Source organism: Lytechinus variegatus, chromosome 2 (assembly GCF_018143015.1).
Source record: "Lytechinus variegatus isolate NC3 chromosome 2, Lvar_3.0, whole genome shotgun sequence".
Taxonomy (NCBI): domain Eukaryota; kingdom Metazoa; phylum Echinodermata; class Echinoidea; order Temnopleuroida; family Toxopneustidae; genus Lytechinus; species Lytechinus variegatus.
Genome location: NC_054741.1, coordinates 31205683 through 31228067, shown reverse-complemented (window position 1 = coordinate 31228067; position 22385 = coordinate 31205683). Strand labels below are relative to the sequence as shown.

Below are 22385 nucleotides of genomic sequence, written 5' to 3'. Positions count from 1 at the left end.
AAGGACTGATCTAAGTTAATGAAGAGCAGAAATCTCACCAATCTACTTATGCGAACGTTAGCACGGACAAAAATTGTTTTATAACAAGACCTTAAAATAGGGCAATCACTTTAAGTAGTCATGAAAACGAAGAATATGTCACTACATAAAACAATAATAACTCGAATTGCGAGGAAATATATTTGTTGTATATTGATTTGAAAACGGGAGGTTTTAGTACAACGGGATTATATATATAGTTAAACAGTCTATGCGAACACACAATGAAGACACAATGAAGCAAATAATGTTTTATAAAGCTATGAAAAAATGCTTCTTATTTAACATAACATATAACATAACATAATATAACATTATAATGAACAATAATTTCTTCTTTTCCCACTACGTTTTTCTTCCCTTTTCCCTCTTTTTCTCATTTTCACCGGTTTTTTTTTTGGGGGGGCCAGCCGATGGGGGGGGGGGGCACGTGCCCCCATGCCCCCCCCCCCGTAGTTACGCCACTGAACTTGAGAAATGTCATGAATAATTACGAGCGAGCCGAAATGTTTGCGTTTTTCCGTCAAAACATACAATTCTTCTTAATAGCTTGTTGGTAATGATTACATATTAGTTGATGATACATGTCCTTCTGCTCGTAAGTCTCATGATATGGCCTTGATCAAGAGACTAGAAACTTAAGAAATTTCATAAATGATTACGAGCGAGCGGAGTGAGCGAGCCGAAATTTTCGCGTTTTCCCGTCAAAACATACATTTCTTGTCAATAGTTTGTTAGTAAATCAAGTATTAGTCGATGGTACATGTCCTTCTATTCGTAACACTCATTATACGGCCTTGAACAGGAGACTAGATACTTATGGAATTTCATAAATTATTACGAGCGAGCGGAGCGAGCTAACCGACATTTTAGCGTTTTCCGTCATTTTGGTTTTCATATTGGTAAAACATATTTTGTAAGAAAACCTATGTCTTTGTCTTGGTTCACTTGTATTCATAAGTATACATCATGATAATCATGTATGGCCTTGTTAATGGCGATACCGTGATCATGTCGGCGACATGCGGAAATAAAAGATATAATAAAATGGAGCGAACGAAGCGAGCGGAAATTTTTTCTGTGTTTTTCGTCGGAAACATGAGATTCTGTTCATTATTGCTGTCATATTACATTATTGGGTAGGGGAACTGTCCGTAACCAGACCAAGGAGTTATCAGGCGCTTGCCCGATTAACTCCTTGACCATGGTCAAGGACTCTAAAAAATGGAATGTTAAATCAACATTTAAAAGGTTGGAGGAGTGACAACCTTTTCCAAATGTTACATCCAACTTTGTATAAAACTAAATCCAACATTTTAAGTGTCGGGTAGAACCATTTAAAGTGGTAAATGCAACATTTAGAAAATGTTGTCACTCCTCCAACCTTTCAAATTGTTGATTTAACATTCCATTTTTAAGCAAGCAAAAAAAAAATAATAAAAAAAAAAATAAAAGAGGAAAGGTGAAGTACGTGAAAGGGAGAGAAAGAAAAAACATAAATAGATAATGGAAGGAAAAGGATTTGAGGAAGTACAAATATCCTGAAATACTAATACATTAGCATGCCGTTAGCAAGAGAAGAGTGATAGAAGATGAAAAGATATGATCAATGGCACAGGCAAATGGGAGAAAGAGGAAAAAAGAAACGAGAAATAAAGGAAGAGCCAAAAGCTAAATTTAAAAATCAGAACAAGAAAAAGGACAAGAAGAAAAAAGAAATAAAAGAACTTAAAGGGGAAGTTCACCCTGACAAAATGTTATTGTAAAAATAGCAGAAAAAATATTGCCGAAGGTTTGAGAAAATTCATCAAATAATTAAAAAGTTATTAGAATTACAATTATTTGATTTGTGACGTCACATGCTAGCAGCATTCCTACATAGCGAATGGTAAGAAATCAATGAAATTTCATTTTCTCAGAAAATTGAAAATGGTTTTCACTGTACCTTTTTTATATCAATAGACAAATCATTTCACACCCGAACATGAATACAAAACAAAATTTAGTCATCAGGAACCATACAAAATTGAAATTCATGCATTTTATATTACATAACACATGGGGCAGCTGCTCGTTTATGACGTCACAAATCCAAAACTTTGAACTCTAATAACTTTCTTACTCTTTAACGGATTTTCCTTGAACGTTCACCAATATTATTTTTTCTGCTATTTTTACAACAAAGTTTTCTTCAGGGTGAACTTTCCCTTTAATAACACGACCGGGCTGCCGAGGATTGAAAAATTTAAGAACGGGAAGAAACTTGGATGGCGTCTATTTCAGCTTGCTAAGTTTTAAGCAATAATGGTAGCAAGCAGGACAAAAAAAAATTAGCCAAGGGCTGTCAATGTTATACTCTTATACAAGGCCAATTTTTTTCTAGCTCGAAGCGCGAGCTAAAATTTGTGAAATTTTATGTATGACTTTGTCCTCAAAATTGAACATTCTGGGCAATGTTTGTGATCCTGATCAAGATGCGTGCATGCGTATGTAACTACAGTGCGTCCCCCCAAAAGTCCCATTCTGATATACAGCTTTAATTCCAAAATTAAAAATTATTCTCAGTGTGTGGAAATAGAAAGCTCATATCCTAACTTGATTCAATAAACATTTCATTGGTCTTGCTTCAGCATTTTTAATATACACATTCTATTATCTAACAGTACAAATTTTGTCCTGCTTTGAAATATTTTGTATATTATCCGCAACTGCTTTGAAGTAATATATGTATCCGCGGTTTGCTAAAAAAAAAATGCCATCAGCAATGTTTAAAAATATCACGAGGTTTCGGGGGCTTCGCCCCGGACCAGTGACGGCACCGAGCGGGAGACATGCATTTTTGCCCCAAGTGAGTTCATGAATTGCCCCCCCCCTCCCGAAATTTTGAAGAAAAAAAGATGTGTAGTAAATGTTGTCATAAGCATCCTATTAAAGCTGCGAAGTGCTCGAAACCGCTTTTTCGTTCTTTAAATTTTGAAAATGTTAATTCCCATCCATTCACTGTTAGCTCCCAACAATCATGTCAACGCAAATCTTTCAGCTCATCATTATAAAAAAAAAAAAAATCAAAATTTCGCTCGCGCTTGCAGTAACTGTTGACTGAGATATAAGTAAATTATCTGTTCACATGGGGCATAAAAATCCAGTGTTCAAGTATCCTTCTTGGAATTAGAGTTTTCATTATTCGTTTTGAGCGAGATACACATCCTGCATGCGTATTCATAATTTTCGTAAATCAAAAGTTTTCGGCTCGTGCTATATACGCGCTCGCAGCAATAATTGTTTAGTTATAGCCATCCGATTCATGATGAAAAAAAGTGGTTAAAACGTCAGAGTATATCATCTCAGTCTATATAAAAAAAAAAAATCATTATTTTGGTTAGAGTCATGCATGATCCAGTGCAAGCAGCCGGTCTTTATCATATGTCCCTCTTCAAGTCAGTTGTGTCTACATTGAAAAAACAATAGCTCACGCTTCATTCTCGCTCGATTTTGTGAAATAGGCAAAAAAAAATATGTTCCCATGTTTTTTGCCCCTCCTTAGGCTTAGGTTAAAATTCCTCGACTTATTAAGCGACTTTTTGCCGCGCGCGCCATGCTGTGCCCCGTCTTTCTGTACTTATAAAAATTAATGCTCTGGCACAATCACAAAAATCCTGTTCAAACCATGATATGACTGGAAAATTTTTGGCTCTTGCCCCCCCCCCCACCGACCCCCTGTTACGCCCCTGTCCAGGATCTGAGCAGGGAAATTTCCCTGATCTATCCAGGCTTATCAAATGATAAACTGTGGCAAGTTCAGAAGGTGAGAAACATAAAAAAAATACATGATTATGATTGATAGAGAATCAATGCACCAATTTATTATTTGATATAGATAAGTGATGAGTGGCAAACTGCAGGTGTGTTGCACTTTGCGAAAGTGAACAGTAGCATTGGAAATTGACAGTGCTTTACTTGACCTCAAAACAATTTTTTTTAAGTAATGCAAACAATAATGCTATATTGTTGGAATTCGGCATGGAACAAAGTCGACTTGTTCTCAATCATATTGTGCATCTCCCATTATCAGACTTGAGTGCTGTGCCCTTCTGAATATGCTCAAGGTTGCTTATGAGCCTGGTGAGATTTCCCTGGTAAAATCAGGGAAATCCCTCATCAGATTCTGAATGATCAAAGTGGGTTGATATGCTTACTTATGGAGACTTTGAATGGGCTGAAAAGCACCACCGTTAGATAATAGAACGTGTATTCAAAACCGCTGAAGCTAGACCAATGGAATTTTTATTGATAGGATATTAGATGAGCTTTCTTCGGGGCTTTCTAGTTCCACATATTAATTGAGAATTATTTTTAATCTTGGAATTAATAAAGCCATATATCAGAGGGACATTTTTGGGGGACGAGCTGTAGATACATACGCATCTTCAGGATCACAAACATTGCCCAGAACGTTCAATTTTCAGGACAAAATCATACATGAAGTTCAAAAATTCTAGCTCGCGCTTTGCGCTCGTACCATATAAACATGATAAATAGGGCTTATGAGATTATTGTATATTTATGTTGTTTTATAAGAATAAAGCTGAAAGGTGACTTTAGTACCTCTTCCTTCAAATAAAGAAACAAATTAACTTTGAGTGGCCGCATGGGGGAAAACTGTGAGAACCCCCCCCCACCCCCTATTGGCGAAGGCTGGATCCCGGGGCTGGATCCACCCTATTCTTCTCCTTCTTCTTCCTTTTACACCTGGCGGAGGTCTGTACTTGAGGAGATGAAGAAGAATTATAGAATCTACATGACAAAATTATAGTATTTTTATATTCATTATATAATAAATGGAACTATATTATGTAATTGAGACTAGCAAAATAAGACGAGATCACCTGACCTTTTACGAATCACATGATTAATCAATAATGCGCCTCATCGTACTACTATTAGGAAAGTAGATGTGTATGAAATCCGCAATGGAAGGAATCCCAAGAATATGGCATCTGAGACGTTTCTTTTTAATCATTCTCATCATTTCATCGGAGAAAGTTGTTTGTGGAGCTCGTCCAAATATAATTGTCATGCTCATGGATGATGTAAGTTTGGCAGTTCAGTACAGGACGTAGGACAATCCAGTCGAGTCCCTGCTCGCGCTCGGCTCAGCCTGGGCTTCTGCCGCACCGCAGCAGCAGGCGGAACTCCTTGCGCGGCTGCGCGATGGCCGATACCGGTAGTACATATTGGCGCGGCGCGGGCATATCTCATCTACATCTCATCTCTTTCAATTCAAAGTTTTAAACACACAGAGCCCATTATGACATTTAAATGATGCCTGGAATTCTGCCGGTCCATTAGTACCATAAATTTTAAGAATGCATTTTCTGGCTGCCTAATCAACTATTGATTATTGATTGAGTCTCGAAGACTACTAATTATAGTGAAAATTCAGACTTCACAAATTTGGTGCCACGATTCACAAATTTTTATCTTCTCAATCAATACAAGAGTAAAAAAAAATTGCGAACAGAAATTTCCCAATGTCGTTGTTTTTTTTAATAGGCAAACTAGTCAGTTTTTACTATTTATGTCTTGCTAATAGTAATTTGCTTTCCCTTTTCCTCTATAATTTGTTTTTTTAACTTGAAACCAGTGAGTCTAAATCTCAGTTTAATAGGAAAAGGTGAAAAGTGCAAGACCACCCCTCAATGGTTGCCTTGCCTTTTCGATTGTCATGGAAAGCAGTTATGCAATGGATCAATGGGCATGAAGGGCCGAACAGATATGAGAAAGATGAATGCTTTAAACCTTAACTGTTTCAGTTGTTGCTCAACTGGCTTCCATGACACAAGCAAATAAAGATAATTATGAAAAAAATTCCTCTGAAGATATATTCAGTTGTTTATCTACTTTCTAGAGGTTATACTTTTTCTGTTTTAATTTGATATAAACATAAACAAAATGCCTTGCCAGATATTTACCTCCTCTTCCAGCTGTCCCATGTATTTGTGTACATGGCTACATAATCAGTGTCATATATATATATGACAATTAGAAAGCATGTAGAGAAGTTACATTTATGATTGTTGGAGTCGGAGGTATTAATATTAATTAATGATATATAATTGCTGAAAAGGACTTAGTACATACCATACTTCTTGCAAATAACAAGAACACATGTTGGGAAGAATGAAATCGAAAAAGCTGGCCTTCTTCGCATAGACTTGAGGTCGCAACAACTTATACTTCACCATGTTCATAAAATTTTCTATTCAAACGAATATCATTACATCTCAAAAAACTTTATACGATCATCTAATATTCACGGGCATGAAACAAGAAATAGTCTGTTTAACTTTGTTGTACCTATGAGAAAAGGTCAAATTGGCAACACATTTTATTATAATGGTATACATTTTTGGAATTCCCTCCCTAATCATGTTAAATCGGTTAAGACTTTTACACAATTTAAAACAGTATTGAAACAACACTTCAAAAATGTCCCCACTCTGTAATGTTAAATATTCTTTCTAATTTCATGTGTATCATGTAGTCTTATATATAACTATTTAGTTATGATTTATTTTAATAATCAACTTGTTTTACATTTTTTCATCATCTTTTGTTGTTTGCGTGAAAGTTTGATGTCAAACTTATTTGTACTTTTTCATATCTTAGGTTTTACGATTCATGAATCTTGTATTAGTTACGATGCATTTAGCGCTATTTAAAAACTAATTATAGTATAATTTTCATATGTAACCTTAGAAGTAATGATCGTTTACTCAACCTGTTTTACAATTATTTTAATCATATTTTGCGTAAATGGTTTTCATGGCAAACTTATTTGTTTTTGTCTTTTTATATATTAAGTTTTACAATTATTCATGTAATTTTAGTGGTCTAGACTTAATTGATGTAGTTTGTAGATTTCTATAGGTGTTTTTCATAGATGTACATTGTTGTCAATTACTGATGTAAGGACCCCATTGGAAATAAGCCATCTCGGCTTTCATGGGCAATCCTGTCAAGGTATACACTACTGTTCATATTTTCATGTACTTGTTCACAGTTACCTTACAAATAAAATCAATCAATCAATCAACATTTTCCAACAATGTAATTATTAAGCGAGGACAATTTTTTTTAGGACTGCCCTTTTTGTTCCTTCCCCCTGATAGGTCATTTCCATGTACTCTAATGTTTATTGTGTATGATTCATGATTGCATGTTTATATTCTTAATAGTCTTCTGTCCTATGAATGATACTCCCCTTTTTCATGTTGTATGCGTACATTCTGTCATATTTTCATGAATTGTTTTTATGTGTAGAAAAAAAAATCGCAGGTATTATGGATGATTTTAGAAGAATTTACATTGGTCGAGACAGTATTTGCTATATTTATTCAAATTAATCGATAAAGGGATTTGAAAGGTGTATGATAAATAATATATCCTTAGATTATATTAACAGTTTGGATTTATTTAAAGAATATCTAGGTCTCATGTCTACACAGTAAGAAATTGAGAAAACTACAATCAAATTGATATAATTTGCTATTTTTGCCTAAAGAGGCCTAATAGCTGGGGAGTGTTTCATGAAACAATTATTCAGTGATTTTCACTTTATTTCTCTCAGCCTATCAAATGCAAGAATTTGCAGTAGCTTATCACAAAAGTTAGTAAAAATCACCGACTATTTTTCATGAAATGCTCCCAGCTGTACATGACGCTATATATGAAGGCAAAATTGAAAATTATATCAATTTGTTAGTATTTGATTTTGTTACTATTTGCCACTATAGGGTTTTTATCATGTTAAAATTTAAAAATATAATTGTCTTTGAAATATTTACCAGATGGGATGGGGAGATCTTGGTGTCTATGGCAACCCAGCGAAAGAAACTCCAAACCTGGATCAGATGGCAGCAGAAGGCATTCTTCTACCAGACTTCTACTCAGGGAATCCTCTGTGCTCCCCATGTAAGAATAGTATGATGATTCCGGAGATTGTTTTAAGATAATACCATCCATTCCAAGTTACAAGATGCTGATTCATGCCATTGATTGGCCAATAGCAAATTTGTAATAGATTTTATCTTTTATAATTGATGACAAGTTCATGAAAGTGGGATCTTGCTTTGACCATATTTGATTTTGTTTTATTTGTAATTGTTATTAGTGGCTGCTTGCAATTACTGTTAAAAGCTACGAAAATCACTCTTTTATTCTCTGAACATGAAGGAAGTACATTATTGAGCTTTTGAAATTTGTAATTAGGCCTGGGACTTACGGGTTTTTTTCTCTTCGTGTACCCGTGGTAATTTTCGGGCGGGTACCGGGGTACCCGAAAATCATGTCGCTCAAAATATGACTGGTAAAAAACCCCATAGGTGACGTCATCAAGCCAATGCGACACAAGCCAATTTTATGAATGAAAATATAGTAAGCATGCGCATTGCAAGCTTCCCGTGCCCCACGAAGTATTCCATCGAAACAAGTCTGCAATACTCTGTCACCTCATACCAGAATCGACCTAGAATTCCACTTTTCCATATTTCATATGAATTATAAAAGGTATTCTCAGAGGATTTTTTTTCTCACCGATAACGCAAAGGCAAGCAAATTTTTATGACTTATGCTTTTCCGTCAAAATCTTACCATGACATCAATTGACTTTGTTCATGTAGCGATAGATTCTACAAACTCACAAACACGATGCAATATCGACACTACTTCGTAAGATTTTGACGGAAAAGCAAAAAGTAATAAAATTTGCTTACCTGTGTGGTATCAGTGAGAAAACAGATTCTCTGAGAAGACCTTTCATAATTTATATGAAATGAAGGAAAGTGAAATTCTATGTCGATTTTGGTACGAGGTGACAGACTATTGCAAACTTGTTTTGACAGAATACTGCGTGGAGCTGAGGCTTGCAAAGTTGCAATGCGCATGCTTACTATATTTTCATTCATAAATTGGCTTGCGTCGCAGTGGCTGGATGACGTCACTGCGTTGCAAAAGAAACATGGCGACCATTGAATGATCTCAGTCACATCATCATCACTTGAAAAACTAGTGTATTTATGGATATTTCGAGGGTAATTGGTGAGATTCAAAATGAGACTTGTGTACTTTTGTGATGAGTTACAATCATGTCTGACACTACATGTACTGTATATGCAATACAAATCAAATATACTGGTGAACAATTTTCGGGTATCGGGTATTGATTTTTCTACCCGGGTACCCGAGGCTTACGGGCGGTACCCGGGTTTTAGTCCCAGCCCTATTTGTAATTATCAAGAATTTTGCCACTGAAAGGAAGCCTTAAGATATTGTATCTGATCTATAACTATATCATCAATGTATAATACACGTGAAATGGTCTGTTCATATTCTCTTTTGCACTTCTATTTTTCTATTGTCAAAGCTGCATGATTTTAGATATTTACTATTTATGATAATGCATTACACCATTAGTCTTAAATGTAATGAATTGTTTTAATAGAAATGCCTGTTTTTATATCAGTGCAATTATATTTGTTACAATTTAGAGTCAGTATATCAGTATAATATTTGAACAATTTGAAATATCTGAAAATACTATGCACTTTTTTAAATAAACATTCTTTTTGAAATCTTAATTTAATTTTCCATCAGCAAGAGCAGCGTTACTGACTGGAAGACTACCTATTCGCAATGGGTTCTACACAACCAATGAACACGCTCGTAATGGCTACACCCCTCAGATCATTGTAGGAGGTATACAAGACGATGAAATATTACTTCCAGAGCTGCTTCAGAAAGCCGGTTACAGGAACAAAATTGTTGGGAAGTGGTATGTCACATTTTTTTTTTCAAGAGGCTACAGCAATATTTCTAAAAGAAATCGTAGTACATGATTATGGCCTTAGATTTACCAAGGATACTGATTCTGAATTGGATTTTCAAGTTGATTGGAAGCGCCGTGATGTAGCGGTTCTGACTCTCGCCTTGTAATAAGAGGGTCGTTTGTTCGAATCAAACCATGGCCAAGCGCCCTTTGGCAAGGCGTCAATCCACACTTTGCCACTCTCACCCAGGTGCTAATTGGGTACTGGTAGGAAACAACCGTCATTGTGGTTGGTTTAGCAAGTTTGCGCCGAACAGGCTGCTTGGAATGCTATGAATCCAGTGACCGGGTAATAATAATTCTGAAGCGCTTTAAATACTCGTAGATTGATAAAGCGCTATGTATGCCAATGATTATCATTATTATTATTTCAAGTACAAAAGGAACTGGCAAGGTGGAAGCTCTTATTAAGCTCTTTCGTTTTTGTTTCTGTCTCCTCTATCTTTGAATAGTTATGTTACTTTGTATGCAATTTTACTGATATTTGATAAATGAAATGAAAGATACCATACCAATTTCCTACTTTACAATTTGTAATTACCCTAAGCACTTAATAATCCATTAATTTCCTTATTTTTAAATGTAGCAAGATGTAACATGATGAATAATTTTTTATTGAATTTACAGCCATGCAGCAAAATCATACAAAATAAGGCACAAACAGTGGTTCAAAGGCATTGCTCCAGCAACAATTGCTCCCAAGGAAAATCTGCATGTTATTAAGCCAAACATACTAAAATCTAACCTCCAAAATTTAATAAACCCTAATTCTTTTCTTTACATTATTCATCCTCTTTTTATTTTTATTTGTTTTTATTTTTTATTCCCCTCTCACATTTTTATCTTCTCTTTCTATTCGTAATGTGCAGATTTCTTGTTTGTTTTGTCTGATCTGGTCTTTGGCTTGTTATCTGTACTGTTTGTTTCTCTGTCCTCTTTTGTCCTGTCTTGTCCTTCTTGGTACACTGTCCTTGTTTTGTGTGTTTTTTCTCTGTTAATATTCCCTCTTGTCTTGTTAAATTTATCTTACATACAATATTTGAATCGTTATCTTATATATATAATATTTGTATACCATGGGTTTGAATATATTGTCTTGATTGTATTACTTTTTGTATAGTGTATAAAAATACGAAGCTTGACCCCATTAGTATTCTTGAAATATTCTATTGAACATTGTTCATTTCTATTTGTATTTGATAATTTTAATCAGTTATTTATTTCAGGGGACTCACATAAACAAGCGAAGCTTTCCAGTGAGTTCCCTTTTTTCATTTCTGTTATTCATATTCTGTATTGTTCCTACTTTGTCAATTTGTTTGTTTGAAATGAAGAAAAAAATAAATTCAATCAATTAATCAATTATTTTGAACAAAAAACTCTATTACAATCCTAACTCTAATCTTATGCCCTCTGAGATACTGAGACTGGAGCAAATGTCGCAGGAGTAAATTTCGTGTCACCTAAACAGTACTATCAAAGTTAAGCTTTTGTATTCAGAACTAAACATCCATTGTTATCATTTTTGTTATTGTATTATCTTCGTTCAATTGATTTGATTTTCTTAATCTATGTCCATTCCAGGCATCTTGGACATCAGCCTCAGTTCCATCCTTTAAAACATGGATTCCATGAATGGTTCGGATCGCCCAACTGCCATTTTGGACCTTACAATGACAAGAACACTCCCAACATCCCAGTATATCAAGACGCTGAGATGGCTGGAAGGTATTACGAAGAGTTTGCTATTGATAGGAAAACGGGAGAATCTAATCTTACACAGCTTTATATCCAGGTAAGTATTGGGGCACAAGTTCCATGCTGACCTTAATAATAAAAATTATAATAATGATAATAGATATGATTTGTAATATGCTAAATCCAGAGTACAGAGAGCTTGAGGTACAATGAAAGAAAGAAGAATGAAGTATGATAAGTAAGAAGAAGAAGAAAATTGTCATAGAAATGTGAGTCTCAGATGATGTCTTCAGAAACAAATTTCAGTCTCAATTCTTTGTTTGAACTTAATAACATTCACAGATATTGAAGATGAGGATTGCCCTCATAAACAAATAGCTTGAAAATTATGTCTGCCCAATGATTGAAAGCCCATGAAATTTATATTTTATAATGCAGAATTGATGTATTCTTTGAATGAAAAATAATTTCATGACATAATGAAGATGATGAGAATGACCAGGACAATGAGGAAAATTAAGGTGATGAAAATGATGGCAGGGATAATGGTGATGACCTTTAACTTCAGTTTTGTTATATTTCAGAAGATGCATATTTAAAGGAAGATTCCATTTTGACATTTATATATCAAATAGGTTAAGAAGAGTTAGATAATCTGAGTTCGACTGAGAAGTTTTTTTTGAGCAGAAGATGAATCTCTGACAACCGTTTAGACCTCTTGATTTTGTTTTAAAGGGGTGGTCCAGGCTGAAAGTATTTATAGCTTAATAGATAGAGTATAATTCACTTAGCAAAATGCTGAAAATTTCATCAAAATTGGATAACAAATAGCAAAGTTATTGAATTTTAAAGTTTAGTAATATTTTGTAAAAACAGTCATCATGAATATTCATTAGGTGGGCTGATGATGTCACATCTCCACTTGTTCTTTTGTATTTTATTATATGAAATTTTTTCCTCCAAGAACTAGAAAATTGGATTGACAACTGATTTAGTGCATAAGATATTTATTGCTGCAACTTATTTCATCATAAGGGAGACATAGGGGAAGGTGGGGTAAGTTGTGACACTTTTTGCATTTTGCATGTTAGAATTGATATGACTAGTACTATTGTAGAAATAAGTACCTTGCCTTGAAATTTGATTCTTGGGAAATGTTTTGCACCTACATATAACTTTCTACCCCCACACTGAAAGTCATAGTGACATTTGAAAAAACCGATGTCAAATGGCTCAACTTGCCCCATATATGGGGTAAGTTGTGCCACCGTCTGGGGTAAGTTGAGCCACAAAAACTACGTACAAAATGTATGGGGGGAGAACCAGCATGTCAATTTTTTGTTTAAAGTCTTTTCACTTGCTAATTCTCTATAAATACTAACATCCTTTAAAAGGAAAAAAGCAGTCATGTAAATTTGCTCCTTTCAGCCTGCATTTCAATCGATTTTTATGGTTTGTTTGTTTTTTAAGATACATTACCATAAGAATTACCATGGCTCAACTTGCCCCATGCTGTTTGGCTCAACTTACCCCAGTCCGAACTTAGTGCGATAATTTTGTATCCACACATTTATTATGCATCCATCATATAAAAGACTATTACAAGAATGAAGATCCATACCTGGACTAACAATGTTGTTATCATGTCTTTACTATATTTAAAGACGTGTGTGTGTGAATAAAGCACTTATCTATTTCACACTCTTTTTTACTTTTTTGGCTGAAATTCATACTTTTCCCTCTAAAAAACTACTTTTTGTTTCAAAGTGGAAAACAATGTGGTGGGGTTAAGGGTTATGCTATGGGTCATCAATACATGACACCACCACAATGTCTGACTCATTCATTATTGGCCTGGGGCTGGTGGCTCAACTTGCCCCTATGCTCAACTTACCCCGCCTTCCCCTACTATTCACACAAGTATGAAATAATGAAAAAAATATGATTTTATGTAATAACATAAGAAAACGGAAAGTGGAGATGTGACATCATCAGCTCGCCTAATGAATATTCATGACGACTGTTTTCACAAAATATTGCTAAATTTTAAACTTCAATAACTTTATTATTTGTTATCCGCTTTTGATGAAATTTTCAGCGTTTTGCTCAGTGAATTCTACTCTGTTAATCTATTAAGATATAAATATTTTCAGCCTGGACCACCCCTTTAATCATGTAGAAGTTCACATGAGTAATATTCCTTAAATGTCATTAAGAAAAATTGATAATGAGAAACAATTATATCGACATTGAGTTATATATGTAAGTAACAAGTCAGGTCAAGATAGGAATTCTATTTCAAGCTTTGTTTGCCAACCATGCATACAGGAAGGAGTCAGCTTTGTAGAACAGTCTGTGGCGGCTAAGCAACCGTTCTTTCTATACTGGACCCCTGACGCCACCCACGAACCCCTTTATGCCTCCAAGTCTTTCCTGGGGCGTAGTCAGAGAGGATTGTATGGGGATGCTGTGATGGAGTTGGACTATGGTGTAGGCCAAATTCTGGACAAAGTCCAAGAGCTTGGGATAGCTAACAGTACCTTTGTCTTGTTCACGTCTGACAATGGTGGCGCTGTGTATGCTCGAGAAAGCGGTGAGCATGTGATGTGGTAATACTCGGATGCACAAGGGCCGTTGCCTGTTGGTATTGTCTGTCATTGTGGGATGATGTTTAAGCACTGACAGTATAGTTGTTTGTCACGATAAATCATTGTTTAACCTCTGTATATTGTGCATTAATACCAATATTGGATATTCGTATAGTTGATGCTTAAGGGTCTCCAAAATATCCCTAATTTAGGCTCCTAATAATATAGCCCACATCATTCAAAGAATCATCCCGACTATGTCACATTTCCTTAAATAATATTGTTAAATATTTGGGTGTTACTTGGTCTTATAAAAAAACACCTTTCTTATTATTCTTTTTTTTTTAGAAAATAATTCTTTGAAATAACTATCACTATATGCCTTGGTGCACACTCCATGCTCACACCTTTCCTTGGCTTCTTTGGCAATTCTCTTTTCCTTGAAATATATTAGAAATATCTTAGAGTTGTATTACAAACACTGTGTCCTCTGTATAATGTTTATATAATCCACTGTATGTCATACAACTACAAGGTATTTTATAATTCCACCTTTATGCTAATTGCCCTTAAAAATATGACATCCCTATTGTAAGTTGCAGGGGGACTTAACCCATAAACCAAAACCAACTAGATCATAACTACATGGACGCCTAAATTCTAAAGTTAATCAATTATGTGGAAGATTCATGGTACACCGTATCTGTCTAGGGCAACTGTTGCCTCCATCCTGGGAGAGATTATTTATTATTTTCTTGTTCATTTTGCTTACTGGCTGATGTTCAATCATGGCGGCTGAGGTGATGATTTTTCTTTTATCCAGAAGAACATTCACAAAGAGACTATGTGATCACATTTTCTAGTGTTTAGTGTCTTGAGACATGTCTCAACATGTTTTAACACAGTGATTGTGTGTCATTATGTCTACAGGTTGTCTGTCCGTCCAGCCATCTGTCTCTTAATTTGTCTTGGCATCAGTGGGAGATGTCTTGTGTTTCTGAGGATGATACTACAGTGAGACACTGAAACAAAATCTGAATTTTTAGGAGTTAATCTCACTGCTTTGTTTCAATCTGTAAGTGTTGGTTGACTTGAGAGATGTCTCTGTCTCAAGATAGTCAATGCTTGTCAGTATCTTGACTTGTCTTTCTTGGTCTTGGTTGATTTAGGACACAAACATCTCTGTCCCTATACTTTGTTTTGGATGTCATTGCCTCTCTATCTCTCTATCTGAGGGACCACTGCTTGGTTAGTGTCTAAAAACTGTTTAAGATCCAACATTGCCTTTTTCTCTCTGTTTAATAGATCTTTTCTTTTTTCAAGAAAGTCATAGAGGTTACCGGAATCAACCAGTCACTGAGTTGATGTATTAATAACCTTGATTCCTTGTCTGCTTGTATATCATGATATGTGTCACTGGTGAATGATGATGTGACAAACATTTGTTTGAAAGTTTCTGCATAAAACGCTATTTTTGTTGTTGGCTTCAGTGTTTTATTTGCGGTTATCTTGTTATTCATACACATATTTTATCTGCGATTTCCTATATATTTTATAAATTATGTGCTCACAATGTTCCCTTGCATCTTTCAACTTCATGTTTCCATGGGAGGAGTTGTCATTGGAGCTCAGTTTTGTCCTGGAATCCCCTGCGAATATTGCATCTGTGACTTGACATATAAATTTGTTATGATAACAGGGAGGAGATGGATTGTTGATCTGGTGCAGTCATTTCTGCAGTGGCCCGGTTTACTCTGTTAGTAGTTAATTATCGGTATTCTTCCATCTCTTTTGTACATTCCACAGGAGGCTTTGACGTTCATTGACAAGAATGTGGCCTCCAAAGCTCCCTTTTTCCTATACTGGGCCGCCGATGCCACCCACGGACCCCACTATGCATCCCCAAAATTCCTAGGCACAAGCCAGCGTGGACTTTACGGAGATGCTGTTCGGGAACTGGACTCGGGTGTCGGGGCCATTCTTAGATCGCTGAGGGAGCATGGAATTGATAATGACACTTTCGTGATTTTCACCTCTGATAATGGTGCCCCTCTTAACGACCATAATGGTAACGTAAATTAATGAATATTATGAAGCATAAAGTGATGTTGCATGCTTATCATTTTTATAGCAAATATACCTCCTTTTTCCTTCTTTTTATATTCAGAATATTGTCTGGTATTTGTTTTGAAGTATCTCTTGACTTGATATCATATGGTTCATTGGACAAGTCCTTCTGCAACATTAACATACCCCTGAAAAAGACATTTGTTTACATTGGTGACCACACAGTATAAAACCCACAATGAGTTGACAGGGAAGGGGTTTTTTTGTGTGATAATCAAAAGTGCTAATTTTTAGGTTTCAGTTATAAAAAAATAACAAATTGTCATTTCTTGAAGTAGAACTTTTCTACTACCTCCTATCCAAAATGTGCAATCATGAGATTTAAGTGAACAAAAGAAACCGGAATTTCTGTAAGCCTTTTTTTTCTATATAATGCTGGTAGTTTTCAAGAGCTCTTGTATTTTTTAATCAGTCATTGAAGTGATTCTCATTCAAAAATCACTATTATCTTAACAGTATACATTAATGTGTGATCATATCTTAATGCCTAAAGCCAGGCTAACGCTGTGGTAAAGAGTTGATAATATGAATTAAACTCAAGTATCATCTAACATTTTATAGAAATTTCATTTTTATGCTTTTTTGACTAAATTGACTCATTCAAATGAACTTGTAATGGTGGATTGACCTTTTACTAACTCCTTTCCTCTATATCATGAGTTTAATCTGATGTTCATGCTTTGTTTGTCCTGTGTCATATACATGTTTATTATGTATCTCTCTTCACACTCTAATTTTTTTAATTTTAACATTTCGTACCCTTTTTTATATATAAATTTACATTTTTAATATTGTGGAGGACATTGTAAGTTTAAAATATACTTACTCTGTGTAGAAAAAGAAACCTAGCAAGCCTTGCCCAAAGGCTAAATGTGATGCCCCATCCCCACTATACATTAAAAAAAAAACAGAATAAAGCTATAGAAAAACCAATTTAATTTTAGTTCATTACAAAATGAAACTTTAAGAATAAAAACCCACCATTCAGAAAATACTATTTTACTCTCTTACAGAACACTAATGAAATTACAAAATGTGAAGTTACAGTATGTAACTTCAGAAAATGTTGGTTAACCTCAAATTTCATACCAAGGAATACATATTCTACAAGAAATTATGACATAAATATACTGCAGGTTGATTTATGCATAAAGATTTACTCTGAATCATCTGTTTCTCTCCATCTCTCTCTCTCTCTAAAGGTGGCATCAATGGGCCATTCTTGTGTGGGAAAGAGACTACCTATGAGGGTGGTATGAGAGAACCAACTATAGCCTGGTGGCCGACTCACATCAAACCAGGAGGGGTAAGTTTTGATCATCATATCCATGTTAGGCATTAAGATTGTAACTTTGTTATCCATGTATTTGACTGCACCACTATTAGAACCCCCCCCCCCTGGATGCTTCATTGATTAATGGCAGTTACTAGGAAGAACTGCCATTTTATTTTTATCATCAAGCCACAAAAAGTAATTCATAATTTCCTTGAGCAATTACAAAGTGCTTAATCACAAGTTTTGAAGACTGGACAAACATTTCACCCAGAACTGCATATATGTTTTGGAGCCTTATAAATTGGAGTTTCCTTGAAGATGTAAATATATTCCAGTATCTAAACGATTCATCTGCATCATGTATATTTCTATCTGTGTTCTTGTCAATTTCTGCTATCTGAAATATATTTTAAAAAAATGAACTTAAGGTACATGCCAGTTGTGGTAATGATATCAAAATGAGTTCGTACAAAATCCAATGAAATGACCACCAAAGTGTCTCTTTGTATAAGTAAAAAATATGTGCCAAAGGATTCTGGAAGAAATTGTGTAATTGCTGAGAAATTAGCAAATAAGCACAGGATTCGGGTCAAGCGTCGGGCCGACATTCAGAGCAATAATAATACACTGTCCCATGTGTGCTTATCTGTGTTGGTGATCTTCAGTGTGAACATTTTTCAGCATAGATTTCAAGATTTCACAAAGTTCATTTTATGTAACTGTACCAGATCTAGATCCTCAATGATATACTGACAATTAAGCCTGGTTTTACAGACTTTCTCATGAATTCAGAATTTACAGCAACTACTGGTATTTCTCTTTAAACACAAATTAACCTTTTAACCAATCACACTGTAGGGATTTTTTTCACATATACTATGCCTTAGTAAAAACTACTGCATGAAAGACAAGAAGGTTTAGCATGGTTGAATACATCAGATTGCATCTGTGCATCACCATTGGTTGTGAGTCAGAGAGACAATCAGATTCTTCTTCTTTCTTGCAGGTTACTCATCAAATTGGCAGTGTCATGGATATTTTCACCACCGCTCTGAGTTTGGCTGGTATCGATCCTCCAAGTGATCGCTTTATTGATGGGGAGGACTTGTTGCCAGCCCTGCTCAGTGGGACATTGGATGCCAACAAGACGATGTTCTATTACCGTGGTAACGAGATGATGGCGGTCAGGCATGGGCTGTATAAGGCACACTATTGGACTTGGACCAACTCCATACAAGAATTTATGAGCGTGAGTAAAGTAGAAATTAAAGAAACTAGTTACAAAACAAAATGAAATAGAATCGTAGCTGGAGCAAGCCCAAGATCAAAAGTTAACACATCATACTCAGAGCTTAGGCTGCTTTCTTTAAAAGATATTACAACCTATCCGCAATGTATTTTTTCAACAAAATTTTTGTCAGGGTGAATTTCTTCTTTAAGAAAAACAGAATGTTTGAACTACATATGATCATTTACAGTATCCAATTTTACTTTTTTTTTTTTTTGGGGGGGAGGAGGATGGGTGTTTAATTTGACCCCAAGTTCGGAACTTGGCCATCAAAGGTTTAGTCAAAGCAAACTTTTGCACAGATATTGGGACTCATTTAAACAGCATTGTTTTTGCCAAAAAATGAGATTTATGTTTTGGAAGGACTCATTCTTTACTAAAATTATATATTACTATATTATTATTTCTTTTTAACTTGATGGTGATATATAGGGAGTGAACTTCTGCCATGGCGAAAATGTGACAGGGGTCATGACCCATGACCAGGTCAACCACACCCTCTCTCCGCTCCTCTTCCATCTTGGACGTGACCCTGGAGAAAAGTACCTTATCAAGTAAGTATTTTCAATCTCATGATCTGAATCAGAGGTTCTAATGCTGCAGCCAGTCATATTAACATTTATAATTTTTCGGCTGTATTTTCCCTGTATTTCACCAGAATTTAGAATACTGCAGTAGTGGTCAACAGTTCTATTCTCATGTAATATATTTTGCCATTGCAAATGGTGTAGGTGACTCAAAATAAATTTTTAATTCAAATTTGAAATAATACAAAATGGTATTTATTGTCTTTCAAACATGTCTTATACACTCACACGTTGACAAGTTTATAAGCATAACAAGTTTTAGATGTAAACATGTAATGTACATGCATGACAAATAATGGATTCATTTCCATTTTATGACTGACGGTCCTTCAGATATATGACTAGTGATACTCATGACTAGTGAGTTTGCCCCTTTTTTATTCAGGAATCAAACAACTTAATACATTTTTTTTCTCAGGGACACAACAGCAGAGTATAAGGCAGTGATGCCTCAGATCACGCAGATAGTAGAAGATCACAAGACCAATCTTATCCCTGGTACACCTCAGCTTAACATGTGTGATAATGCTGTCATGGTATGTATAGAATAGAGAAACGTCTTTCAAAGTTTGATGAATGTCATTTCAAAATGTGCTTAATTTAATAAATATATGGTCTCAGAGTTTGCTGATAGATTAACTGTCAAATGTTCTAATATTATCTTTCGTTATCTCCAAGGCGTGGGACTGAAGCCTCCATTGCTTCACGAGGAATTGATCCCTCCTTATTTATTCCTCCAGGCAATGTTATAGCGAAATACATTAAAAGATTGTTCCTTGAATAGGATTTTAACTATTGGTTCTCTCTAGAGTAGAGTCATAACTTTTGCATATACTAAGGTGTAGTGGTCCTAGAACAATTTTCCAGTCAGTTTAGGAGAAAGCAATTGGCTATGCTGAATCAGATTAAGTTCCCCTATCATAGGCACAGTTGGCACCAACTTCTGACAAATATCAGTGACGGCATCACTGCTGCGTATTATTAACATAATAACTTCAGTTTTGCTCCTTATATTTTTGCTCTATTCTTTTCCCTTCTCCTTTTTTTTGTCTGACAGAATTGGTCCCCTCCAGGTTGTGAGAAACTGAATAAGTGTCTAAAAGGGCCTGCATCTGACCCACATAAATGTTATTGGCCTCATTGATTATTTGCCTTCCATCCACTGGGGCCCTCTTAGGAGTGTGCTATCTATGGAAAGCCAACAATGTCATATCATCTAAAAGGTGTACATAATATAAAATGGTATGTCAACGCTCAAGTTCTATACTTGAATCTCCATGTTTTAGATGACACAATTACAGTGTTATTGGCATCCCAGGTAGAGATGAATTTCAATTGAGCCAAAGTCTTTATTATAAAGGCTTTTATTTTTGATCACCACTTTGCATGGTGATTTATAATAGTGCATGGTCTATCTTGTACTAAACTAGATTAGGGGCATAACAAATACTTTGTTTTTCAAAAGTCAAAGGCCTAGGCTTCCATTTACGTGTCATTACATTACTGCATTGTGAAAATCAAGCACAAAATGCTCACTTGGACTTGCAATATCTTTTATTATTAAGATTGTAAACAGTATGTATTTAAAGAGGAGAAACCGGGAATATTACCTTGTTATTGGGAGAACATTTGTAACATTGTTTTCTTTATATCAGAATTGTTACGTTTTGACACTTGTTATTATTACATGTATCTTGTTACTTTTAGGAAGTACTATTATATGTGCATTCACTATGGGCTTCCAAAGAGCTCAAATTGCTGATGCTTATATGTGAAGTTCATGGTAGCATCAATCCAAACTGATCAGCAGAAAACTGATATACACATTATATATGTTATATATATATATATGGAAATAAAGCAGTGAAAATTTTGAAAAAGGATAGAAAAATTAATGAATATTTGACTGCAGATTTGAATTGCTACCAAAAATAAATGACAATTTTGAATTTCTCTAAATTTCATTGACTTGCTGTTTTCAATTTCAGCTAGGAATTTAGAATAAACTGCCATGGAAATATATCTGAAATTTTTGGAAGCGAATGTAGTATTTTTCTATCTGTAGTTATCAAATATCTTTTAACTTATAGTGTTATGCATGTAAATAATGAGAAAAATAGCTAGTATCGCTGCAGGTTGGTGGCTCTATCTAATTGGGTAGTTAAAATATCACCTGATTTCGCACGAATGATCACCTGGGCGCCGTAACACAAAGGTTAGCGATTAATCGCTAAATGAAATGACCAATCAAGATCCTCGTTGCATGCACAATTTGCTAAGTAGACTGACTATGAACCAATCAGAACTATTCTTTGAAATTAGCGATCAATCGCAAACCTTTGTGTTACGGGACCCAGGTCTGCTGTTGTTCAAATTTCAATTGGTAATTCAAGAACAGGGAGAGTGGAGGTTCTAACTAGTATTATATTCTGAGTGGTGTATTGCCTCAGCATACTCGTAAATGCAATACAAGGAGTGGATGATAATAGACAAGGAGTGTCAGTGTCAGTATGAGGACAAGGTGCTCATAAATTTGATAAAAAAAATTGATAATGGTCTTTGCATTCAAAGAGGCTACATGTATTTGCTTTACTGTACATTCCTAAAAATAAAAACCTTGCTTATGCAGAGTGTATTAATAGGCTTGATTGAACTAATTTTCAAAAGTTCAACATTTGATAAAGAACCTGCAATAGTGTGACCTTAATATCTTACCATGTAATTGGCTCTCCTGTGTGCTTAATAAACAAAGTTTGAAGTTTATTCATTCAATGCTTTTTATTTCTGAAAATGACACAGTCTGGGGACAATACCCGAATAATCAAGGCAATAGGCATTTTCCTGTAATGATTATTTTCAGATAATAATCAACATAATGATTACTAGTAAATGAGTC

General features: G+C 35.1%; 1 protein-coding gene across 2 annotated transcripts; it reads left to right on the top strand.

The window, feature by feature from the left end:
• The first annotated feature begins 4952 nt into the window (after positions 1–4952).
• Positions 4953–22021, top strand: LOC121407844 (N-acetylgalactosamine-6-sulfatase-like). 2 transcript variants are annotated; one of them, XM_041599076.1, is made up of 10 exons: positions 4953–5129; positions 7890–8013; positions 9694–9871; positions 11510–11720; positions 16018–16279; positions 17541–17644; positions 18621–18863; positions 19335–19456; positions 19908–20025; positions 20547–22021. In XM_041599076.1, the coding sequence occupies exons 1-10, from the start codon at positions 4992–4994 to the stop codon at positions 20631–20633; spliced, it is 1587 nt and encodes a 528-aa protein (XP_041455010.1). In that variant the 5' UTR covers positions 4953–4991; the 3' UTR covers positions 20634–22021. The 2 variants fall into 2 exon arrangements, with proteins under 2 accessions (XP_041455010.1, XP_041455009.1); XM_041599075.1 differs by lacking the exon at positions 16018–16279 and adding an exon at positions 13952–14216 and having other exon boundaries at positions 4954–5129.
• Positions 22022–22385: the final 364 nt, after the last annotated feature.